Source organism: Talpa europaea (assembly GCF_964194135.1).
Source record: "Talpa europaea genome assembly, chromosome: 1".
In the NCBI taxonomy this organism is placed as follows: Eukaryota; Metazoa; Chordata; class Mammalia; order Eulipotyphla; family Talpidae; genus Talpa; species Talpa europaea.
In genome coordinates this window covers 1163587-1187150 of record NC_140073.1, presented here as the reverse complement: position 1 = coordinate 1187150, position 23564 = coordinate 1163587, and the positions used below count along the sequence as shown (strand labels likewise).

The window sequence follows — 23564 nt, the reverse complement described above, 5'->3', positions numbered from 1 at the left end:
CCAGACTGCGGGCGGGCGGGGAGGGCACTTCCCGCTCCTTTGCCTGGTGCCCGGTGATCCTGGCCCGGCTGGAGGGCTGGCCCTCCCCGCGCGCCTTTCCAGGCCACTCCCCCCTCGTCGCTTCTGGGGCGCTGGTTCCCGAGGCCAAGGGGCCTGGGTCCGGACATGCCCACAGCAGCGGCCCGCTGCTCTTCTGAGCCCCGTCCCATGCCGGCCTCAGCACCCCGACTTCAAGGAGACGCTTCCACCCCAGGGCTGGGGCAGTTGGCAGGGGGCTCTCCAGGCTGTTCGGACCCTTCCAGCGGTTGAGAGAGTCCACACGCCATTATTGGGGTGCTGCAGTGGCACCGTGGGGTTGGAAGCAGGAGGGCGTGGTCACTCCCGCCCCCCTCAGCGAGTGTGCCGGGTGCTTGCCTGTGAGGTCCAGCTCCAACTGCCTGCCCAGAATTGGGGTGATGGCACTGAAGATTGTTCCTCTGAGGGAAGATGCCCCCCAGGTTGCCTGGCCTTGTCCGGACCTGTGCCAGGTGGGCACGTGGCAGGTGCCCTGGTCTCATCTGACCTGCCGTCTGCTCTGCTGCTGGCCTCGGCCCCTCTGGGCCCAGCGTTGCCCAGCTGGGTCGGCTCCTGCCGCTGGCACACCTTTGCCCTGCCCGTGGGGAAGCCTGGGGGGCTGTGTCAGCGCCCCCTCTGACACCCTGATGGGTCCTCTCCCATCTCTTGGCACCGCTGCCCAGGGGGTGCCGGGGGGCTGCCCCAGGAGCCGTGGGCGAGGTGTCCCCCCACACCTGGCCCCCTCCAGCTGCTGCTGTGATGGAGCCGCTGGCCCCGCGGCCGCATCAGCGCCCACCCAGCCCACAGCCCAGAAGCCCTTCCCCTGGGCGTCCGCCCCTCCCACCCGGGGGCACAGCCATCCGCGGGGAGCCCAGGGGGCCGGACCCCGCATGTGCGGCCCTGGCGAGGAGCGGGCCCCAACTGGTGGGCCCCAGGGCCCTGCTCGGCTGGCGCCTCGCGCCCTCTGAACTTGGGTTCCGTGCGCACCTTCGGTCCCTGCGGCTGGAGACCCGGCCGGCCCCGCCCAGACGCCCCCTCCCAGGCCAGTCATCCCGGGGCCCTGGGCGGGGCCCGCCGCCCTGATGTCACCGCCCGTCACCGCCGCTGCCCTGGCTGACTCAGCCGTGGGAGCGGAAGTCACTTTCCTTGACCCCGCAGCCTGGCTTTCTCCCCGACTGGCCCGGGGGGTTCCCAGGCCCGGAAAGGGCCACACCTGCGGGCACCCTGGAGTCTGGGGTGCCGGGTGAGGCCCAGCCTTCCCGGGCCAGCGCTCCCCACTACCCCTCCTCGCCCCCCGCGCGTGCAGAGCAAGGCTGGGGCGCCTCGGCGAGAGGCCTGTGCTTCGGGGAGGCAGGGCACGTGGGGGGTGGGCCACGGGCATGGGGCGGCCCTTGGGTCTGCGCTTCTGGGGCCCGGAGGAGGGTGGGAGGAGCCAGGCCGGGCCCCTGGGCCAGGTTCCCCTGTCCTGGGCCCACCCGCCGTCAGCAGGGGCCCCGCGTTGCCAGGGGAGCAGCCTGCCGGAGCTGGTCACGAGGTCCCCTGGGCCCGCCGGCCCCGCCCGCCGGCCGCCTGCTGTTCTGGGCGCCTCTGCCACCAGGCCGCTCGGGCCGGGCCGGTCCTGGGTCCCCCCACAAGTGACCGCGCCTGGCAGCCTGAAACCACAGGGTTCTCGGTGGCTTCCCTCCTCTGGGCCTTGGGGCCCCGTCGCGGCCCCCTCAGCCTCACGCCACGGCCGCGTGCCCCCCCCCCCCGTGCCTTCCAGGACCGTGGCGGCTCTGCGGGCTCTGCGGGCGCCTCCGACGGGCGCCTCCGACGTTTCCTTCCGCGTCAGCGCAGCTGTGATTTTGATCATTTCTTCAAGTCGGAAAAGCTTGAATAATACACACGGCGGGCCCTGCCCGCCCCTGCCCACGAGAAGCCGGGGCCAGGAGTGGCCGCTGCCTGCGGGCGGCTCAGCTGACCACCCTCCAGGGGGGCGGCCCTGCTGCGCCTGGGCCATCTCCCCCCCGCGCCGCCTCCGGGCATCATGGAGCCCGCGGGCTGGCGGGCCTGGGGAGTCAGACGCCCCGGCGGTCAGGTTTAGGGGCCAGCAAACAAGTTCCCCACTTGCTGGCCAGAGCCGGGCTGGGGCAGCGAGGTGGGGTGCTCGCCAATTTCAGCTGCACTTACATTTTCTGAGCGCCAGGCTGGCCCCGGGCCCCAACCCCCAGACACCCCAGAACCTCTGAACAGGGCGCTGAGGGATAGGTCGGAGCTGGACAGGGTGCCGGACGGGCGGGGACGCAGGACACAGCCCGCAGTGAGCCTGAAGCCCGGCGTCCGCCTCCGCCGTCCCCTCAGCTTGCCGCCAAGAGGAAGGCAGCAGGGGGGGCCGGGTCACAGGGCCAGCTGGGCTCAGGCTGCCTGGTGCAGGACTCCCCCCAGGCCCCCCTGTATTGTGGTTGGTGGGAGGCAACTTGAGGGGGCGTCCCGGCAATCCAAAAGGACTTCCTGGAGGAGGCGAGAGGACCTCCCGGCTGCCCCGAGCACCTCCGCCCACAGGAAGAGGGTGTGTGGCGCCCCGGGCTGGGCCGTGACGCAGTTGCAGGGCTGGTTGGGCAGGAGCCCGGGGCTCGGCCTTTGTGCGCTGTGGAAATGACCTCACGAGAGTTTCGAAGAGGCGCCTGTCCTGCCCTGGCCACCCACCCGCCGCCGGCAAGTTCCTGGCCGGGTGTTCGAGGACGAGTCTGTGCTCTGGGCTGGGGGATCCCCTCAGCCAGGCTCCCGCAAATGCTGGACGCAGCCCTGGGGGAAGCACCAGCTGGCACGGCCGACAGAACAGCCCCGCTGCCCCTTCCTGTCCTGAGGCGGGACCAGCACCCCCCGCCCAGCGCCAGCCAGCGCGGGCTGCCTCCTGCCCGGACCTCAGGGTGCCCCAGAGCAAGGCGACCGCGTGCCTGCCGGGCGTCTCCCACCCTGTTCCCTGCAGATCCAAGAAAGCAACCCCAAAGCCCCCACCTCGTGGGGGGGGGACCTTGAGGGGGCCCCTTGCTCTCCGGCCAGCAGCCACCTGCAGGGAGCCCCGGGGGTCACTGCTCCTGGGTGTCCGGTGGCCTGGGGAAGGGTTCCCCCAAAACATCGCACTTGGGTTGCCAGGTTAGAGCCCTCGTCCTTGTCCCTCCCAGCTCCTGGCCCCCACGGCCAGAGGGGCACCCAGACAAATCTCAGCCTGTGGGGGTGCTGCCGGCAGGTCTGCCAGGCTCCAGGTTCCTGCTGGTTTGTGGGAGCAGCTGCTGAGGCCAGAAGTGAGCCCCTCTCCGCCCCGCCCCCGGCCTCCTGTAGAGGAGCTGCCTGGTTGGGCCCGACCCCTCCGAGACGGAGGGCCAAGAGCCCGCGGGCGGCAGCCCCTGGGGAGGGCGGCGGGGAGTCAGCCTCCCCGCCCCAGGCCCCCCCTCAGAGCTGGGCCCCCACCCCCCAGCCCCGGCTGCCAGTCCCCCAGCGGGGAGATGTGCTGGGCGCCCCAGCCGGCTACACCCCCTTTTCCTACTCGCAAGCCTGTCTGTTCCTGGCGGGCCGGGCCTGTGAGGGGCGCAGGGGCGGGCGCAAGCCGGGCACACAGGGCCCCCGGGCCTCCTGGGGACCCTCCTCCGGAGCTGCCCGGGGCAGGCAGGGCTCCCCTGCTCCGCACGGCCGCGCAGCAGCCAGGCAGGTGCACAGTAGGTGCTCAAGCAGGGCCAGTGCTGGCCGTGTGCCCGGAGCCCGGGACCCCCTGGCCACGCTGCTGGGCATCCTGGAGGGCTCAGGGTGGCGCACTGGGCACCCAGTGGGCTCCTCGAGGCTCCTGGGGACAGTGGCAGCCCGTCCCCAGCCGCCTGGCCTGCTGTCCCAGCGCCCCGCGGCCCCGGCGCGCCCCGTCCCCCTCCCTCCCTCCCGGCGCGCCCGCCCCGCGGCGCCTGCACCCGGCGGGGGTCGCCGCGTTGCCGCCGGGCGCGGGCGCGGGCGCGGGGAGGGCCGGGGGGCGCGGGAGGGTGGGAGCCGGCGCCCTCCCCGCCCCGGGCGCCCCGCGGCCGCGGCCGCTTCCTGCTCCTGGACACCCTTAAAGGAAAAGGGTCAATGGCGCCGCCGGCCGGGGGCGATGACTCAGCCGCCCCCGCCCCGCGCCCCGGGCCGGCCCCGAGGGCGAGGCTCCGGCCCCCCCAGGCCGGCGCGCCCCGCGCCCGCGGCCCCGGACCTGGCGCCCTCCGCGGGGACGCCCGGGGCGGGCGGGGCGCTGGCGGGCCCCACGGCGCGCGGCCGGAGCGGCCGCCCCGCCGCCCTCGCCCCCACCCAGCTGCGCCGGGGGCGGCGCCCCCCCGCGCCTGCCGTGGGCGCCCCGGCCCGAGCCGCGGTGCTGCCCCCTCGACGGGAGAGGCCGGGCCGCGCCCGAGGACAGGGGGGACCTTCGAAGGGGGGACCTCCGGGCGCGGGAGCCGCTCCCGCCCTGGGCCCGGGCCCGCGGCGCCTCCCGGGGCGCGCGAGTCACGGCGGGCGGGGCCCCGAGGACCCCGAGGACCCCGAGGAGCCCCGCGCCGCCGGCGGGCGGGGAGGCGGGGAGGCGCGGGCCGGGGCGGGCCGGGGCGGGCCGGGGCGGGCCGGGGCGGGCGGGCGGGGCGCGGGGCGGGCGGGGCGCTATAAAGGCGAGCCCCGCGCGCCGGGGCGCAGAGCCGCCGCTCCTCGCGCCGCCGCCCCCGCCATGAAGACGCCCGGCGAGGTGCTGCGCGAGGGCGAGCTGGAGAAGCGCAGCGACAGCCTGTTCCAGCTGTGGAAGAAGAAGCGCGGCGTGCTCACCCCCGACCGCCTGCGCCTCTTCCCCGCCGCGCCCGGCGCGCGCCCCAAGGAGCTGCGCTTCCACTCCATCCTCAAGGTGGACTGCGTGGAGCGCACCGGCAAGTACGTGTACTTCACCATCGTCACCACCGACCGCAAGGAGATCGACTTCCGCTGCGCGGGCGAGAGCTGCTGGAACGCGGCCATCACGCTGGCGCTCATCGACTTCCAGAACCGCCGCGCGCTGCAGGACTTCCGCGGCCGCCGCGAGCGCCAGGAGCCGCCCGAGGCCCGCGCGCCCTGACGCCGCGGTGAGCGCCCGGCCGACCCCCGTCCCCGCGGGCCCCCGCCCGGCTGACCCCCCTCTCCTCGTCGGGGCCCCGCGCACCCGGCTGACCCCCCTGTCCCCGCCGGGACCCCGCGCGCCCGGCTGACCCCCCTCTCCTCGCCGGGGCCCCGCGCGCCCGGCTGACCCCCCTGTCCTCGCCGGGACCCGGCGCCCCCGACTGACCCGCCTCCCCCCGCAGGAGCCGCGCTGGAGCCGGACGCAGGAGCCGCGCTGGAGCCGGACGAGTCGGGACGGGACGCGCTGGACGCGGGAGCCCGGGGCGCCCGGACGGAGGGAGCGCGGGGCCGCCACCCGCCCGCCGGCCGCCCGAGGACAGGACGGAGCCGGCGCTGGGGCCGCGCGCCCGCAGGACCTTCCGCGAGCCCGGAGCCAGCCCCGCTGCGCGGGCGCCTTAAGTTATTGAGCTATCTATCTATCTATCTATGTATTTATTTCCGTGGTTGTTTTTTGGCAAATCATGCTTTAATATTCTGTTTTTACGCCAGTGTGCGCGACCCGAATAAACCAGCCTTTTCTACCCCCGGCGTGACGCGGTGGTTCCTGCGGGCCCGCCCGGGAGGCGTCCTGGGGCCACCCCACCCTCGGGCCAGGAAGCGCCGCCCCGCCCTGGCCCAGCCCTGGCCCACTTCCCATGCGGGATCCGGGCGGGCGTGACCTGGGGTGGCGCGGCCGGGGCTTCGCCAGCCGCCCTGCTGGGACCCGGCATGTGCCCATCTGAGCTGCCCTGTCCCGCAGCCTACGGGGAGGGCCCGCGCCTCTGGCTGCCCGCCCACCCCTCGGGACCCGGGCCCCGGCTGGCCAAGGCGGCCTCCTGCGGCCCTGCTGCCAGGCCGTGGGGCGCAGGCCCAGCGTGGGGCCTGCCCGGGGCGCGCGGTTGCTGTCAGGGCAGGGCGAGGCGTCCCGGCGGCAGGGGCAGCCCAACGCTGTGATGCCCACGCCCCCCCTCACGTGGGTAAATGACCTCGGACAGGGGTGAGACCAAACGTGGGCAGAATCCGGACTGAACTTTGGGGCTGGGGGGCCGGCGGGTCTGGGTCTGGGCCCCTCCAGCTGGGCCGTGGGGTGCTGGGGTTGGGGTGCCAGGCTTTAAGTCTCTTGTCAAGGCGGCCTGGGGAGAGGCCTCGGGCATCTGAGACTCTGCACTGGCTGGGATGCGGTCAGGGTGCGAGCTGGTGCCCCCACTCGGCCCGGCTGCCCAGGTCTGCCCGCGGGCCCCCCGCACGGAGCGAGGAGGCTCTCCTCGGCCCCTTCCCAAGTCTCGAATCCGGGATTTCGGAAACGTGTCCGTCCAGGAGCGGGACCGCTGGGGAGGGTGAATGAGCGTGTTGGGCCGCGCGCTCAGCCTGGGGCTGGGGTCAACGGGGGGCAGAGCGGGGAGCCCCTCCACACGTCTGTGGATGGATGGCGGGTGCAGGGCCCTCACGGGGGACTGAGGTGGGTGGTTTTACCCTCCCGGGAGTCCTGGGCCCCAGCCTCGTGCCTCCTCCTCCGGGAAGACTTCCGGCCTCAGAAGCTCCATCCTCCACCCCAGACCCTCCCCGGCCCGGGGCCTTGGTGGGAACCCCAGAAAGCAGGCAGGAGAGGTTCCAGCGAGTTTATTGCCAGTCTGTGCCGGAGGCCGCCGTCACCGGACTTTGTCCACCTTCTGGAACGCAGGCTGCTTCCAGAGGACCAGGAGGACCAGCAAGTTAACAGCGAACTGCACGTGCCCGAAGATGGAGACACCAAACCTTCGGTACAGGAGGCCGCCGAGCGTGGGCCCCAGGGTGCGGGTCAGTGGCTGCACGGCGGCGCAGAGCCCCAGCATGGTCCCTGCGGGGCAGGTGCCGTCAGTGGGGCAGGTCCCTGGCCTGACTGTCCCTGACCCCTCCTCTGCCCCGGCTGCCTCGCCCGTGGGGCTGCTCCCTGTAGACCGCCCAGCCGCATGGGCAGGGGCCAAAACTGGGCGCTTCCGGTCGTGGGGCTGGGCCTCCTCCTGCTCTGGAAAGTTCCCAAGCACAGCAGGCGCCTGGGAAGGAGGCCACAGGTCACGGCCAGGCCCCGCCCTCCCAGGCCTGCCAGGGAGATGGCGTGAGGGGCCCCCGTGTCCCTCCTGAGCCCCCGCCATCCCCCGCGGGGCTGGGGAGGGGCTTTGGAGGCACAGGAGGGGCCCACCTAGCTGCCTGCACCCCCTGACCCGACCCCGCACCCACACCCTGGCAGCTGAGCCCTGTGTGGGCGAGCCCGTGTGTGTGGCTGCCGACACCGCAGGCCGGGGCTCCCGGGCTCCCGAGCCAGCTCTCTCCGGGCTCGGAAACCCCAACCCCCATCAGGGCAGCTGGGAGCAGCCTGACAGCCCGCCGTTTCAGAGGGCCTCTCCCATCGCCCACACGCCCTGCAGACACCAGGGAGCAATTACCGCCCCCTCTGTGGTCTGGTTCCCAGGCTGTCCTGGGAACCAGCTCCCGGCTCCTGAGCTCAAGGGCGGTGCCTCGGGCCGGCGCTCGCGTCCCCGCAGGCTCCCCTTCCTCCTTCCCCGCACCTCGCCTGCCTTGTTCTCCGGCTCCCTCTCCCGACCTCCCTGGTGCCAGTCCACACCTCCAGGAAGGCCTCCAGGACCAGCCTGGCCTCCTGGGACCAGAGCCCCGGGTCCGGCAGGCCAGGGAGGCCCCGCCGCAGCCCTGGGCCAGGCCTGGCCGGGGTGCCGCCTGCTCGCCCGCCTTGGTGCGTCCCCCAGACAGGCAGGGCGCTCGGCTGCTCTGCAGCCCCGAGATTTGGGCCCTGCCGCTGGGACCATCTGCTCGCAGCCCCTGGGCCGCACGCGCCACCTCTGGGACAAGAGTCTGGACCCCCAGCCTGGATGGGAAACCCATAGGTCTTCGGAAAGAGACCTGGGCAGCGTCGGGGGGGGGGGGGGGGGGGGCATGTGGCGCTCGGCCGCGTGGCTCCTCCACTCACACCCCCGGGGGCGCACCTGAGCAGGGCAGCGTGGCGGCTCGGAGGACAGCAGGCCGCATGCGCTCCCGTCCTTCTCAAGGTCAGCGGCCCCAGATCCACTCTACTCTGGTCCTGGGAGGCCAGGCTGGGCCGGGCCCACTTGGCCGGCCCACTCCCCCGCCCCTGGCCGGTGAGGTCCTGCCCTCCTTCGAGCCGGCCAGACCCGCCTGCCCTGCGCAAGCCTGGCCGGCCGGCGTGACAGACGCGCTCACCCGTGTCGGCGGCCGAGACGGCCTTGGTCAGCATGCTGTCGGTGACCACGTGGAGGGCGCACAGGCTGAAGACCAGACCCGGCATCAGGAGGCAGAAGTGGAAGACACTGGACATCAGCGCCTGTGGGGTGCGGCCTGGTGAAGGGGCTGCCGGGCCCACCGGGCGGGGAGGGGTCAGGGGCACCCCCGGCCGGGCAGAGGGTCGGGAGGTGAGCCCGGGGCCCTCTTTGGGGGGCGGCCGAGGGGCACTGCTCACCATGGCCAGGCCCACCAAGCAGAAGACCAGCACGCTGGCCCGCAGCAGGGCCCCCTCCGAGAAGTGTCTGCTCAGCCGCCCGATGACCAGGCCCTGGATGACCTAGGAGGGCGGGGGGGGGCACAGCTGAGACCTCCACGCTCCCTGCCCACCCCCTGACAGTGCCAGGCCCAGGGCGGGGGAGGGTGGCCCAGGTGACGGCAGGCGGCAGGCTCCTGGGGAGGCGGGGCGGCCTGACACCCCCACACACAGGCCACACGCCTGCGCCCAGCGGCGGGCCGCGGGGCCGAGCCTCCGTGCAGGGGTCCTCGACGCTGCATCAGGAGGGCCGGCTCACTGCTGCCAGGCGGGCGGCCCGGCTCAGGGCCCACGCGCCCTGAGTCATTTGCAGATGCGCAGTGGGGCCCTCCGGGGGCGCGGGGTCCCTCCTCACCAACAACTCTTCCTCAGCGCCCCCTTAGGCCTGCCCATTGCACAGACTGGGGTCTGGGAGCAGAGGGGGTGGCCCGGGACCTCTGCCCGCTGGCCCCCCGCAGCCTGGCCCGGGCAGGCAGCCACTGCCACCAGGGCCACCCCGGTGTGCCCACACGCCCAGGAGCCACCACAGCAACAGCTGGCAGCCTGAGGCCAGGGGCTCCGAGCACTTTCCAAGGTCCATGGCTGGGGCAGTGGATGGTGGGGCCAGAGCACCGGTGGGGGAGGACCAGAGGCAGGGCACAGCCCAGAGAGGCCTCGGGTGACCCCCAGCCCCTGTCCAGTCCACAGTCCAGAGAGCAGCTGAGGTGCAGGCCGGGCAGGCGCTTCCTCGGCTCCCCTCTGTGGGTGCGGGCGAGGGCAGCAGCAGGGCCACGGTGACTCAGCAGGCTGGCCCAGCCCCGGGCGGCTCCCAGGCGGGTCGGGGTCCCTGTGCCCAGGACGGGGCTCCCCATGCCCTGGGTGGGGCCGTGCCCTGGGCGGGGCTCATGCCCTGGCCTCCTTGCCAGGCAGGCAGGAAGTGCCCTGGCCTCTGGGAGCACTCACCGCTCAGCAGGGCCCAGGCCAGAGGCCCAGCCCGGTGCCCGCCAGACCTGCAGAACCGGACGGGCCACTCCCCTCCCACCCACAGAACAGAGTCAACCCACAGCCCAGAAGGTCCTTCTTACCACCCCCCCACTTCCGGGGCCTCCCTGGGGGTGCAGGGGTTCAGTCTCCGAGCTTTCAAGCTATCGCAGCCACTGGGCCAGAGTTCGGTCCCCGGCCAGGGGGCTACCCACAGGGCGCGGCAGACCCCTCCCATCTCCCCGCTGCTCCCCTCGGCAGTGGATTTCAGTGGGTGCCCCTGTTCTGCTCCCCGCTCTGTCCCTGGTGGATCCTCTCACCCCTGCATCTCTGGCCTGCACCCCAGCTCTTGTGCGCATAAAAAAAAAATCTTAAAAAAAAAAAAAGGACCCTGCCTCAGGGCTCGCTTCATCTTGGGTTTTTAAAGGCGTGGTGGTGGGTTTCTCTCAGGGCCAGGCGGCAGGGGAGCCCGGGCCTCAGGCCAGCCGGCTCCCCCTGAGCCCCAGAAGGCCCGGACGGGCATCTCACTGGTCATTTCCCGAAACTGGAGGCGACAACACAGCAGCTCCTGTCACCCCTGCCCCCAACCAGTGGAGAGGCCCCCCAAGCCCCATGGAGAGCCCCATCCTCCTGCACCCACCCCCCCATCCTGGCCCAGGGACCCTTCAGGACCTTCCTGGAGCCCCAGCCCCCCTCGGAGGGGAGCCAAGCCCTTCCTGGCCCTCCAAGCCACCCCCACCTCACCCCGGCCACTGGTGCCCCCAGCCCAGGCCCCGCCTCTTAGCCTGCAGCCCCCCCCCCCCAGGCCGGGGCCCCTCCAGGGCCATTTCAGGGGGGAGACTGCACCCCCCCTTCTAGGTACCAGTCACCTGGTAGGCAGGTGCAGAGGAGGGGTGACCCCCTCACCCCACATCACTTGGGGCCATGCCTGGGCCCCAGGTGAAGACCAAGCGGGCGGGGGGAGCACGCAGGAGGGTCTGCAGGGACCAGTGTCCTCTGTCGCTAGACCAGTCGGGCTGCCACCCCTCCCTGACTCCCAGGAGCCCCCCAAACAGGGAGCAGGGGATACTGCGGGCCCCTTGGGGCCAGGCTGCAGCCACTGCCTGGGGGGAGAGGAAACGGTTGGTGGATGCTGGCCTGCAGCGAGGGGGCTCCCTGACCCTGAGAGCCAACCCCATCCCCACGGGAGGCGCCTGGGCCCCCAGGATCTGTGTAGGAGTCGCCTCCCTCCCGGAGGGTGCTCCCCGTCCTGGCCCCCCGCCCCTCCCCCGCTGCTCCCTTCCTAGTCATGCGGGCCCTGGCCCCAGGGGAACGGTCACCCTCCAGTGCCCCAGCCCAACCACGGGGTCCCGGCATTTGTCAGAGGAGGTCCAGGAGTCCTCCTGCTTCCGCAGCGTCCAGGCCGGGCCCCCTCGTGTGTCCAGGCCAGGCCCCACCCCCGCCCCTGCAGGCAGGGAGCCCTAGAACAGGCCTCAGGGGCCCAACTCTGGGGAATTGTTCTTGTTTTGCTTCGGTCTGCTTTCCCCGACCCTCCGGCCTTCCCTGGCCCCGAGCCCGGGCCCTCTGGCCACGGGTGGGGGCCAGGCCCTCCCAGGAAGGACTAACTTAGCACCAGGGTCTGGGCCAACCCCCGGCCCCCCCCCCCCCAGACTAGCCCTTCCAGCCGCCACCTGTCCCCGCCCCCCACGACCACCTGTCCCCGCCCCCCAGGACCGGCGCAGACGCCCAGAGGGGCAGGGTTGGGCTTGACCTTGTGCTGGGTCCAGGGGGCTGGCTGACAGGACGCTGCCCCCTCAAACTGCTTCCAGGGCACCCCTGGACCCAAGTTGCCAGATGCAGGGCACCCCACAAAGACAGCAGGGTGCGGGGTGACAGCCCCTTAGGATCCTGACGTCCCTGCGAGCCTCTCCCGCCCAAGGCCAGGAGCCCTGGTGGACACTGGCATGACCCTGAGCCTGAGGGGTGCGGAGGTGGGTAACGGGGAAGGCGGGTGTGCAGGGACCCTCGCCCCGCGTGCGGCACACTCACCATCTGGAGCACCCCAAAGAAGGACCCGAGGTAGCCAGCCTGGGCGGCCCCCAGCTGGAAGAAGTCCATGGAGATGATGGAGAACATGACCATGAAGAGCCCTGGGGGGGCAGGAGGTCAGGGGAGCAGCCCGGCGGGGGGGAGGGGCCCTGGCACAGCCCCCGCCCGGGCCGGGCTCACCTGAGGGGAAGCTGGACACCACCTTGACCAGGAACACCGGCAGCACGCCGGGCAGCAGCAGCAGGCGGGTGATGGCCTTCAGGTCAAAGACGCTGGCCCTGCTCCCCCCTGGGCCGCGGGGGGCCGTCAGAGCCACGGAGGCCGCAGGCCCCGGGGCGGGCATCTGTGCCCCCCGCCCTGCTGGTGGTCGGGGCCTCCGAGCTGGGCTCCTCTGTCCAGTCCCCCCGCTGCTTCTGCCGCAGCCTCCCTGGGCCTCCAGCCCCAGGGGTCAGTCCCAGGCAGAGGCCCAGGGGCCGCTCTGGCCGCACACGCGGTGGGCGCCGGTCCCTGCAGAGCGTCAGGGAGCCCAGCCCGAGGCCCGGGTGCCGGCTGGTGGCCGCGGAGGGCCCGCGCCTCGCCCTGGCATCTGGGGGCTGGGGGCGTGCCTGGGGGCTCACCTGGTGGGGCCGCCGGGGCCTGCGCCCCTTTGGTGCTGGCGGGGATGCAGGTGACGCTGAGGACGGCGCCCAGGAGGTTGGCCACAAAGGCCAGCAAGGCAGGACACTGAACCCTGGGGCGACAGGGGGGGCGACCGGGGCTCGGTCCAGGGCCCGGGACCACCCGCCTGCGCCTCTGGTCACACGGAGGCCCCGACGGCGGGGAGCGGCTCACGCCTGTCCGCACGGGCCGGGGCCGGGGCCGCGGGGACACGTCTTGGCGGCCGCGCAAGGAGTGGATGAAACGCGCGTCCGGGCAGCCCCGCGTCCACAGCAGCGGCCCAGCGGCGGGAGAACCGGGCCGGGGACGCCCCAGGCAGTGCTGGGGGTGGGCGTGGGGTCTCCCAGGAGCAGCGTTCTGGGGGGCACGGAGGTGGGGCTGCCCTGCTGCCCCAGGGCCCCTCTGCTTTGCTGGGCCTGGGGGGACTTCGGCGCCTGAAGGCCGATCCCGCCGGCCCCCTCCTGCCGCTCCGCCCTGGCCCGGCGCTTTCTCTTCTGGGGAAGCGTTTTTCCGCCGTGAGTCACCCCAGGAACCTGGGCCCTCGAGCCCCGGAAGGGAGGCCCCGGGCGGCCGCTGTGCCCGTCACCTCCTCCCGCGGCTGTGCCCCCACCGGGCCGCCCCCGAGCCGCCCAGGGGGAGACTCCCGTGCTCCGGGGCCTGGCCCGCCTCCCGCGGGCACCCTGTCCTCTGAGAAGGGCCGCTGGGCCGGGAGGGCCCCCAGGCGGTGCGCAAGGCCCTCCCAGGGACGGCCCCAGACCTCGCCCGAGCCCCAAATCCAGGAGACCCCCCTGCACTTGTAACCGGGGCCCGCCCCACGCTGTCCTGGGTCCTCCCGGGCGTTCGAGGAAGGCTCCGCGGGCCCGCGCCTCGGCAGCGGGGAGAGCCGCACGCAGAGCTCCAGGGAGACGCGGGCGGAGGCCCCGGGGCGGGCCCCCGGTCGCCCTCACTGCGCAGGTGGGGACCCCTGGGCTCGCGTGGGCTCGGGGGGGCTGGCACTGCACGACCTGTGCTGCCCCCCCCGCCCCCGTCGCTGACCCTCCCGGTCCCCCGGCCCAGGGCGCTGCCTGGTCAGCTCTCTGGCCCCGGGCGTCCCTTGCCTGGCGGGCTGGAGGGTCTGGCCCAGCAGAGGGTCGGGCGCAGCCCCACAGCCCCCCGGCCGCGGGAAAGGCCTGTGACGCGAGCAGGGCAGCAGGGGCAGGACGGGCCCCCAGAGGCCGCACGTCACTGCCCCGGGCCCGGCCGGCAGAAACAAAACCTGCTTTCTTTGCCGCATGCCCGGAAATGTGTGGGTGCAGAGGCGGCCACTTAGAGGCTATTTTGGGGGGCTGGTGACCAGCCAGGGTGGGTGGCAGGGAGCCAAGCCCCTTGCCTTACTCGCGCCCATCTCTTGGCTCGTGCCAGGGAACAGACGGGCACAGGACCCTGGGGGGCCCGGGCGGGTGTCGGGGCCCGCATGTCCCCCAGGGGAAGTGGGGTGTCGTCCCCACTCCATGCTCTCTCTGCTGCCCCCGGGACAAGCTGCCAAAGAGGAAGGGAAATGGCGGGCAGCGCAGGGGCTTCCTCAGCCTGTGCCCCCACCCGGCCCGCCCGGCCCCCGAGCTCGGCCACGTGCGGCGCCCTTGCCAAGCTGCGCCAGGCTGTCCGGCCTCCGGCGCTGTCCCTCGCCCGACGGGTGAGTCACCGCTGCCCGGGGACTGTCCTCGCAGCCCCAGTAGCTGCTCATTAACTGGCGGGGAAGCTGGGGTGTCGCCGCCGGAAACCTGCCAGCGGGATAAGAGCTTCCTGCTCCCTCGCCCAGACCAAAGGGCCCCGATAAGGTCCGCCCGGGCCTGCAGATAAGAGGCGGCAGAGGCTCTGTCTGCTGAGTCACCGAGGCCGGGCGCGGGTGGGCCACTGGCCGGCCAGCTGATGCCCGGGGCTCGCCCGGGGACACCCGGAACCAGAGGCACCCACCCTCCTCAAGGCAGGCAGCGGACGCTTCCCCAGCCCAGAACCCCAATTCTCCAGGCGCATGCGGGGGCCTGCCGAGGGCGTCTGCCCCCATCCAGACCCTCTGGGAGGGCAGAGCCCTTGGGTGCCGGCCACCCGCAGGTGCACCCAGGACGCGCAGGTGGCCAGGGCCTCGGCACTCGGGGGTGGTGGTGGGCGACAGCCCCAGCACCTGACAGCCGGCTCCCCACGCCAGCCCCGGCTGCCTGGGCTCCTGGCCCCCCGCTGCGCCGCAGCTGGCCCTCCGCTAAGTGACTCAGGGCCCGGCCGGCCTCGCGGGAGGGGCTCCCGGCCCGAGCTCAGGCGGGCCCAGGCCAGTTAGACCGGTGCCCGGCCCAGCTGCCAAGGCCACGTCCTTCCTCCACCTGCTCCAGGCAGCTGGGGCAGTGCAGGGCTGTCTCGGGGTTCGGGCATGGGGCGGCAGGTGTAGGGGGTGGCGGCTGAGGAGACCTGCTGTGTGCAAGGGGAAGGGCCGCTGGGGTGCAGGGGTCCCGTCTCGCCCACCCTGTGTCTGGAGTGGCAGGAGGCCAAGAGGGGAGCGGGCGCCGGCCTCGCCGTGGGGCGCTGGGCCGGAGCCGGCTCTCCTGGGCCTGCGAGCTCCTGGGGAGCCTCACCCTCTGCAGCACCTCAGCTTCCCCATTCATCAAAGGAGAGGCGAGGTTATAAAGCACCTCAGCCCTCAGTGAGAGGCAGGAAGCTGATGGAATGTTCTGGGGGGCAGGGCAGGAGTGGAGGTGATCTCGGGGTTCTGGGAGAGGGAAGTGAGCGGTGCCTTCTGGGTCAGCAGCTGGAGGAGGAAGAGGCAGGAGTGGGCATCAGCGGTGTGTGTGGTGTGTGTGGTGTGTGTGGTGTGTGTGTGGTGTATGGGTGGTGTGGCGTGTGGTGTGTGGTGTGTGCGCGTGGTGTGTGTGTGGTGTGTGTGGTGTGTGTGGTATGTGTGTGTGGTGTGTGTGGTGTGTGTGGTGTGTGTGTGGTGTGTGTGGTGTGTATGTGTGGTGTGTGTGGTGTGTGTGGTGTGTGTGTGTGGTGTGCGTGGTGTGTGTGGTGTGTGTGGTGTGTGTGGTGTGTGTGTGTGGTGTGTGTGGTGTGTGTAGTGTGTGTGTGGTGTATGTGTGGTGTGTGCATGGTGTGTGCGTGGTGTGTGTGGTGTGTGTGTGTGGTGTGTGGTGTGTGTGGTGTGTGTGGTGTGTGTGGTGTGTGTGGTGTGTGTGGTGTGTGTGTGGTGTGTGTGGTATGTGTGTGTGGTGTGTGTGGTGTGTGTGTGGTGTGTGTGGTGTGTGTGGTGTGTGTGGTGTGTGTGTGTGGTGTGTGTGGTGTGTGTGGTGTGTGTGTGGTGTGTGTGTGGTGTGTGTGGTGTGTGTGTGGTGTGTGTGGTATGTGTGTGTGGTGTGTGTGGTGTGTGTGGTGTGTGTGTGGTGTGTGTGGTATGTGTGTGTGGTGTGTGTGGTGTGTGTGTGGTGTGTGTGGTGTGTGTGGTGTGTGTGTGTGGTGTGTGTGGTGTGTGTGGTGTGTGTGTGGTGTGTGTGTGGTGTGTGTGGTGAGTGTGGTGAGTGTGGTGAGTGTGGTGTGTGTGGTGTGTGTGGTGAGTGTGGTGAGTGTGGTGTGTGTGGTGAGTGTGGTGTGTGTGGTGTGTGTGTGGTGTGTGTGTGGTGTGTGTGGTGTGTGTGGTATGTGTGGTGTGTGTGTGTGGTGTGTGGTGTGTGTGTGGTGTGTGTGGTGTGTATGTGTGGTGTGTGTGGTGTGTGTGGTGTGTGTGTGTGGTGTGCGTGGTGTGTGTGGTGTGTGTGGTGTGTGTGGTGTGTGTGTGTGGTGTGTGTGGTGTGTGTAGTGTGTGTGTGGTGTATGCGTGGTGTGTGCATGGTGTGTGCGTGGTGTGTGTGGTGTGTGTGTGTGGTGTGTGGTGTGTGTGGTGTGTGTGGTGTGTGTGTGTGGTGTGTGTGGTGTGTGTGGTGTGTGTGTGGTGTGTGTGGTGTGTGTGTGGTGTGTGTGGTGTGTGGTGTGTGGTGTGTGTGTGTGGTGTGTGTGGTGTGTGTGGTGTGTGTGTGGTGTGTGTGGTGTGTGTGTGGTGTGTGTGGTATGTGTGTGTGGTGTGTGTGGTGTGTGTGGTGTGTGTGTGGTGTGTGTGGTGTGTATGTGTGGTGCGTGTGGTGCGTGTGGTGTGTGCGTGGTGTGTGCATGGTGTGTGCGTGGTGTGTGTGGGGTGTGTGAGGTGTGTGAGGTGTGTGTATGGTGTGCATGGTGTGTGTGATGTGTGTGAAGTGTGTGTGTGGTGTGTGTGGCATGTGTGCGCGGTGCATGTGGTGTGTGTGTGGTGTGTGAGGTGTGTGTGGGGTGTGAGGAATGGGGTTTGTGGGGTGTGGGGTGTGAGGTGTGTGTCTGTGTGTGTTGTGTGTAGGACGTCTCCCCTCACCCGCAGGCCCAGAGCCCTGATGGAGGCGGCTCCCTGCCGGCTGCCCTGTCAGGGTGGACGTGACTGGATGAGGCACAGGTTGTGGGCTGGGGGGTTCCCGTCTCTGGGGGCAGATAAGGAATGGGGGGCGGGTGGTTCTGGGGGCTCCCTGCCTGCCTGCCTCTCTTCCCCTGCGAGCTGGCCCTCCTGGGGACGCCCCTCCTGGGGACGCCCCTCCTTGGACGCCCCTCCTGGGGACGCCCCTCCTTGGACGCCCCTCCTTGGACGCCCCTCCTTGGACGCCCCTCCTTGGACGCCCCTCCTGGGGACGCCCCTCGTGTGGACGCCCCTCCTTGGACGCCCCTCCTTGGACGCCCCTCCTGGGGACGCCCCTCCTTGGACGCCCCTCCTTGGACGCCCCTCCTTGGACACCCCTCCTTGGACGCCCCTCCTGGGGACGCCCCTCGTGTGGACGCCCCTCCTTGGACGCCCCTCCTGTGGACGCCCCTCCTGGGGACGCCCCTCCTTGGACGCCCCTCCTTGGACGCCCCTCCTGGGGATGCCCCTCCTTGGACGCCCCTCCTGGGGACGCCCCTCCTTGGACGCCCCTCCTTGGACGCCCCTCCTTGGACGCCCCTCCTTGGACGCCCCTCCTGGGGACGCCCCTCCTTGGACGCCCCTCCTGGGGACGCCCCTCCTTGGACGCCCCTCCTTGGACGCCCCTCCTTGGACGCCCCTCCTGGGGACGCCCCTCCTTGGACGCCCCTCCTTGGACGCCCCTCCTTGGACGCCCCTCCTGGGGACGCCCCTCCTTGGACGCCCCTCCTGGGGACGCCCCTCCTTGGACGCCCCTCCTGGGGACGCCCCTCCTTGGACGCCCCTCCTTGGACGCCCCTCCTTGGACGCCCCTCCTGGGGACGCCCCGCTCACGGGGCCCGAGGCCCAGCCCCCCAGTCCTGCTCCCCCGCAGAGACGAGCACGGGGCTGCAGGAGCCGCGGGGAGCGGGACTGGCCGCCGTGCCCCGACGCCTCCCTGGGGCTCGGTCAGCACCTCCTGCCTCTGCCGCCGCAGGCTGGTCGGGGCCCTGGGGGCCCGGGCCCGGGCTGGCAGGCCCGCGGGACGAGGGCTGGCCAGCCGCTCCCTGGCCCGCGGAGGGCGCCCGGGCTGGCCCCGGCGGGCAGGCGACCACCCGCGCGGGCGTCCGCAGGCGGGGCAGGGGCCTGTGACCGCACCAAGGCCCGGGGTCCGCCAGGGCGCAGGGCGCGGGGCCCACCGGTGAGGAGGCCGCTGGGAGTGGGCGCTGGGCCTTTCCCCAGAGGGGTGCGCGGGGGCACTCTGGGGCGCCGGCTCCCAGTCTGGGGGGGGCCGGATGGCCTCCCTGGCCAGGTGGGGTCTCAGCGCGGGGCGACGGCGCCCCCTGCCGGCCGCGCCGCCTCCGGCCCCACTGAGGGCACCCGCGGGCGTCCGCTCCGAAGGGAGGCCCCGCCGCCCCGCCCACCCGGTGGCCCCGCCCAGGCTCCCCGCCCACCCGGTGGCCCCGCCCCGCCCACCCGGTGGCCCCGCCCATACGCCCCCGCCCACCCGGTGGCCCCGCCCATACGCCCCCGCCCACCCGGTCGCCCCGCCCCTGCCGGCCAGCCCGCCCCGCCGCTGGGCACCCCCGCCGGCTCCCAGTCCCTGAAGGCCCCGACACCCCCAGCCACTGCCCACCCCACTCGCCGCAACCGCTCCCCCGAACTCTGGCCCGACCCGGGCACCCGCTCCCGGCCCCTCTCCGTGCCGGCCCCGCCCCTCCAAACTAGGCCCCGCCCCTCCCGTCCCCGCCCACCCTCCCCGCGGGCCCCGCCCTTCAAACCAGGCCCCGCCCACCCTCCCCGCGGGCCCCGCCCGCCCGCCCCGCCCACCCCAGCTGCTCCGAGCCGGCGGGACCTCGAGGCGCAGAGCGGGGCTGGGGCCGGGCCGAGGCCTGAGCTGCAGCCGCGCGTGACCCACCGGCCCGACCGCGCTGACCGGCGCCCGCGCCCTGCCTCGCCGGCGCTCCAGGGGCACGTGCCCCGCCCCTCACCCGCACGAGGTGCTGAGGGTCCCGCCCAGCAGGGAGCCGAGGATGACGCCCACGCCGAAGCACAGGCCGAGCCGGCCCAGGGCCGAGGGGCGCTCCTCCGGCGTCGTCAGGTCGGTGACCACCATCTGGGCGGCTGGGGGCGGAAGGGGGCTGAGGGGTGCGGCCTGCGGGGCCCCCACCGCTACCTGGCCCGACCCCATAGGTCACGTCCCCTGCACGAGACTGGAAGGCCAGCAGCACGCGCGCCTCCGGCCCCGCTCCCCGAGCCCCATCACTTTTCTGACCTGCCCCCACCTGGCCAGGCCCCACACCACCCCTCCGGCGCCCTGACCTAGACCAGCACCCGAGGCCCCCTCCTGCCCCTGACTCAGGCCGGCCGGCAGCCCCCACCCCGCTGCCCGCCCGCCCTCCACGGGCGCCCGCCTGCCTACCTGGCAGCGTGTGCATGAACACCGAGGGCAGGCGGGAGGCGAAGAGCAAGGGCAGGCCGGGGAGGGCCGGGCTGCAGGCGGCCACCAGGAGCAGGTAGAGCGCTGAGGCCGCCAGGAAGGACAGCGTGAAGGCAGCCCGCGCCCCCCGCTGGTCCGCGAACCTGGGGGACACACGGGAGCTCACAGTGGACCCGTGATGCCCATTCTGGCACTGCCCGGGGGCCGGGCCCACGGCCCACAGCCTGGCCAGGGAGGTGGCTGTGAGGATGGTGGGGCCCAGAATGGCTTTGCTTTTCATCGCTGGCCGGACCCCAGCTCTGGGGGGGGCGCACTGGGCTCCTCACCAGTGAAACCTCTCTCTGGATGTTGTGGGTGGGGGCGCCTGGGGCAGGGTGGCCGAAGCTCTCTCCCCAGGGCCTCAGAGGGCCTGGGAGCTGCCGCCACCCCAGTGGGGCCCAGTGTGAGGCCCAGCAACCTGGCGCGACCCCGCCCACGGCCCTTGAGGGGCCAGGGCCCCAGCCTGCCCCTGCACATACCTGCCAAACACAGGGCCCCCCAGCAGCTGAAGCACGCCAAAGGTGGTCTGCAGGTAGCTGAAGGCCATAGAGTCCAGGCCCAGACTCCGGGACAGGTACTGCAACACAGGGGGGCAGTGGGTAGGACCCCAGGATCCAGAACCTGGGGTTCTTGGCGGCCATGCACCGGGGACTTGGCTGCTGGAGGCCTGAGTGGGAGGTCAAGGCAGTGACCAGGGTCCCTGCAGAAAGCCCAAGGAGTCAAGGACCCCTGCCTATCTTGGGGCCCCAGTGGCCCGGCTGCTCCTTCCTGACCCTGGCCTCTGAGTTCCTCTCCCGCCTTCCAGAGACCCCACTTTTGAGGGCTTGACTGTGCCCCCAGTAAAAGATGTCACCTTCAAGACTCAGACTGAGCCCGCACAGAGGCCACGAGGGGGGCCCAAGTGTGGCCAGTGGCCTGTGTCAGTCCCTGAGGGGAGCCCATGGGGAGGGACAGAGGCAGGGGTGGGAGGGAGGTGGGCACAGCCCAGGACAGGATGTCACGGAACACCCTCAGAGGCAGGCCTGGGCACCCAGCATCCCTTGGGCTCCGCAGGGAGGCTGGCCACCCAGGACTTGGGCCTCGGCGTGCAACCGGAACTCGGGCTGTGTTGCTCTGTGCTGAAAGGAATTCCCCTCCGAGGCTCCCTGGTCTTTCACTTCCCTTGCTCCTCCCCAGGAGAGGGGCAGACCTCCTCCTCCAGGGAGCCAGCAGGCGCTCTCCCTGCCCACCGGGAGCCTGTCCCACTCTACCCCACCTTCTCTCCCTCAAAGTCTGCCTCCAGCCTCCAGCCTCCTGCCAGCCCAGGCTGCCTGCTGCCGTGGCTGGTGGGCTTGGGCCGGGCCATTCCGTGGGTCCAGGCAGACCCCCAGGCCCAGGCTGCTCAGGAGATTCCTGGGGAACTTTGGAAAGTGCCCAGCCCTCCTAGACCAGACAGAGAAGGACCCGTGGGGCTCTGGGGGCTCCCAGAGGACTGGGCGCTCTTGTCTGCGGGGGGGTGTGGGGGGGTGAGGCTTGGCCTGTTTTTTTTTTTTTTTTTAATAGAGGCATGGGTTTTCATTTATTTATTTATTATATTTGTTTGTTTTGTTTATACATGCAGTGGGTACAGTCAGAAGCACGGGAGGGTGAGAGAATTCACCAGAGCCAGAGCGGGGAGCAGAGCACGCAGAAGGACCGAAGGACACTGCTGAGGGGAGCAGCGGGCGGCAGGAGAGGTCTGCGCGCCATGTGGGACCCTCCTCCTGTGGCCGGGGAGCAGCCGGGGATCGAACCGGCGCCGCAGAGGCCGCAGGCAGCTTTGCAACCCAGCGCTCAACCGCTGCGCCACCGGGGAGGCCCCTTTGGGCCTGTTTTTTTAAAAAGATTTATTTATTTGGGGCCTCCCTGGTGGTGCAAGGGATTAAACACCACATTATGAAGCAATCTGCAGCCTCTGCGGCAGGGAGATTCCCACATGGCGCAGCAGAGCTCCCGTGACTCGCCCGCTGCTCCCCTCAGCAGTGTGTTTCGTCAGTCTGCCTGTTCTGCTCCCCACTCTGCCTCTGGTGGATCCTCTCACCCCCGCACCTCTGCCCTGTACCCCAGCTTGTATGCATAAATAAATAAATCTTAAAAAAAAATTCCTTAAAAAATATTGATGCACACAAGAGCTGGGGTGCAGGCCAGAGGTGTGGAGTGAGAGGACTCCCCAGAGACAGAACGGGGAGCAGAGCAGGCAGATCCACTGAAACACCCGGCTGAGGGGAGCAGCGGGGAGACAGAAGTGCCCTGTGGGTCACTCCCCGGCCGGGGATCGCTCGCGTGCTGGCACACAGCCTCACAGTGCTGCGTCTTAATCCCTTGCACCGGGAGGGAGGCCCCAAGGGCTTGCTGAGTGACTAAACAAGGGCAGGAAGTGTAACAGTGGAATCTCCCAGGAGAGGGAGGTCCCAGGTTCACTGCCAAGGAAGGGAGGAGCTGGGAGGGAGGGGAAGAAGCAAAAAGAAGGGGAGAAGGACAGAGAAAGGGGCAGAGCAGAGCCAGACAGGAGCCCTGGAGGAGGCACGTGGGGCAGAGACGCAGGACGAGGCGCCGGTTCTCCGCCTGGGGCTCGTGCAGGGACCCCTGGGACGTGGTGAGGGACGTGGGGAGGCGAGGGGGGGCCTTTGTCTTGACTTGCACTTTGATTCTGCTCCTTCCCTCCCAGGCCTGCCTGGCCCCCCGCCCTCTCCTGCGGGTCCCCACGGCAGGCGCCCTAGGCCGGGGCAGGCTCTCGGCCTCCGCTGCCCTGCTCTGGGCGGCCCCTGGGTGTTGGGGACCCTACCCCTTCTCTGCTCCCTCTCGCACGCCACCTGTATTAAAGTTATGTTCCACGGAAGGCCCATGTGCTCGGCGGGTGTCTTTCTGCAGTGGATGGCAGGGCCTATTTAGAGTTAGGGGGTCCAGGGTGCCCCCCATTCTGCCTGCTAACAGAAGGGTGGGGGTGGGGGCGGTGATTGGATGGTGGGCAGAGTTCCAGAGGAGGGGAGAGGGTCCCCCTTAGCCCTGGGGGGGATGAGAGAAGGTGGGGTGCAGGGTGTGGGGGTGGTGCATGGGCATGACTGAGCAAGCAGAACTAGGGTGCAGGGAGGTGTTGCAGGTAGCAGGCGGGTGTCAGGGAGCCCCATCCAAGGAGGAGCCCTGCGGGAGGCCCACGTGCAGGGAGGAGGTGAACTGAGCAGGTGTTGGGGGCACCTCGGGCAAAGGTCCCCCCGGGGGGAGCCACAGCAGTCGAGGGGGAGAGGTATGGCCAGGGCCCCTCAACGTGCTAAGCTCCAGGGTACAAGGGACTCTGGACCGGAGGGCCCCCACTCCCCTGGGCCAAAGGGAGATGTGGGCTCCGGGCCCCCGCTGGGCGGCTGCGGGGGGCACTCACCGGCAGGGTGGAGAACTGCATGAAGAGGCAGGTGAGCTCCAGGCCGGCCAGCACGTAGGTGAGCAGGATGACCCGGGGCCGGCCCAGTGCGCCCAGCCCGCCGGGGGACAGGCCCTGGCTCCTGGGGGCCCTGGCTCCCTGCATGCTGGCAGGTGCCGCCGGGACACAGGCGGGAGCCCAGCGGAGGCGGGCGGGGAGGGCGAGGGCCGGGGCTAAAGTCCCGCTGCTCCGGGGAGGGTGCTGAGTCACCCGAGGGGGCGGTGGCCCTGTCACGCTGGAGCTGGCCCGTGGGAGAGGCCAGGGTGCAGGAACCAGCCCGGTGGCTTCTCCAGCCCCTGCCGGGGCCTCGCAGGGAGCGCCAGGGGGCCCAGCTCTCCCTGACCAACAGGTCCCGGGCGCCCGGGCGCAGGGACGCGCCCCCCAGCCGGCCGGTGCAGGCCTGTCTCACACAGAGGCATCGGCACCCGTTAGGGGGAGACTCGGGTGCCGCGCGGCTGGTGGGTGCTGGGCAGGTAGGTGCGCTGCAGACCTCTGGTGGGGGGGGAGCTTCAGGAGGCGTCTGGGGGGCGCAGAGCAGGCCGGCAGCCTCACCCTGCAGCGGGGCCTGTCTGCCCGCCACCCCCCAGCGCAGCAGCCCTGATTTCGCCCAGAGGAGCTTCCTGAGCTGTGGCCAGACTAACAAGGGACGGGAGGGCTGTGCCGAGGGCGTCCCCTAGCCCTGGGCTCCCGGGACAGTGAGGGGGCCTAGCCACGCCACTGCCCTCCTGGCGCGCGGTGCCGGAGGCTGGGCCGGCTGAGGTGGCGCCGCCCTCCCTGCTTGCGGGGAGGGTGGGGGGGGGGGCGAGTGGGGAGGGGACGCGAGCTCCTGGGCCTGCCCTCCAGG

At 71.2% G+C, this 23564-nt stretch overlaps 2 protein-coding genes across 3 annotated transcripts; one reads left to right on the top strand and one right to left on the bottom strand.

Moving 5' to 3' along the window:
- Positions 1-4765: 4765 nt before the first annotated feature.
- Positions 4766-5143, top strand: PHLDA2 (pleckstrin homology like domain family A member 2; the record flags this gene model as incomplete). Its single annotated transcript, XM_084250318.1, has 1 exon — positions 4766-5143. The coding sequence occupies one exon, from the start codon at positions 4766-4768 to the stop codon at positions 5141-5143; it is 378 nt and encodes a 125-aa protein (XP_084106444.1).
- Positions 5144-6812: 1669 nt separating this feature from the next.
- Positions 6813-22825, bottom strand: SLC67A1 (solute carrier family 67 member 1; the record flags this gene model as incomplete). Of its 2 annotated transcripts, XM_084235864.1 has the most annotated exons (10): positions 6813-7000; positions 8377-8497; positions 8633-8734; positions 11699-11799; positions 11879-11986; positions 12316-12428; positions 18800-18932; positions 19231-19391; positions 19767-19864; positions 22682-22825. In XM_084235864.1, the coding sequence occupies 10 exons, from the start codon at positions 22823-22825 to the stop codon at positions 6813-6815; spliced, it is 1269 nt and encodes a 422-aa protein (XP_084091990.1). The 2 variants fall into 2 exon arrangements, with proteins under 2 accessions (XP_084091990.1, XP_084091991.1); XM_084235865.1 differs by lacking the exons at positions 18800-18932; positions 19231-19391.
- Between the last annotated feature and the right edge of the window lie 739 nt (positions 22826-23564).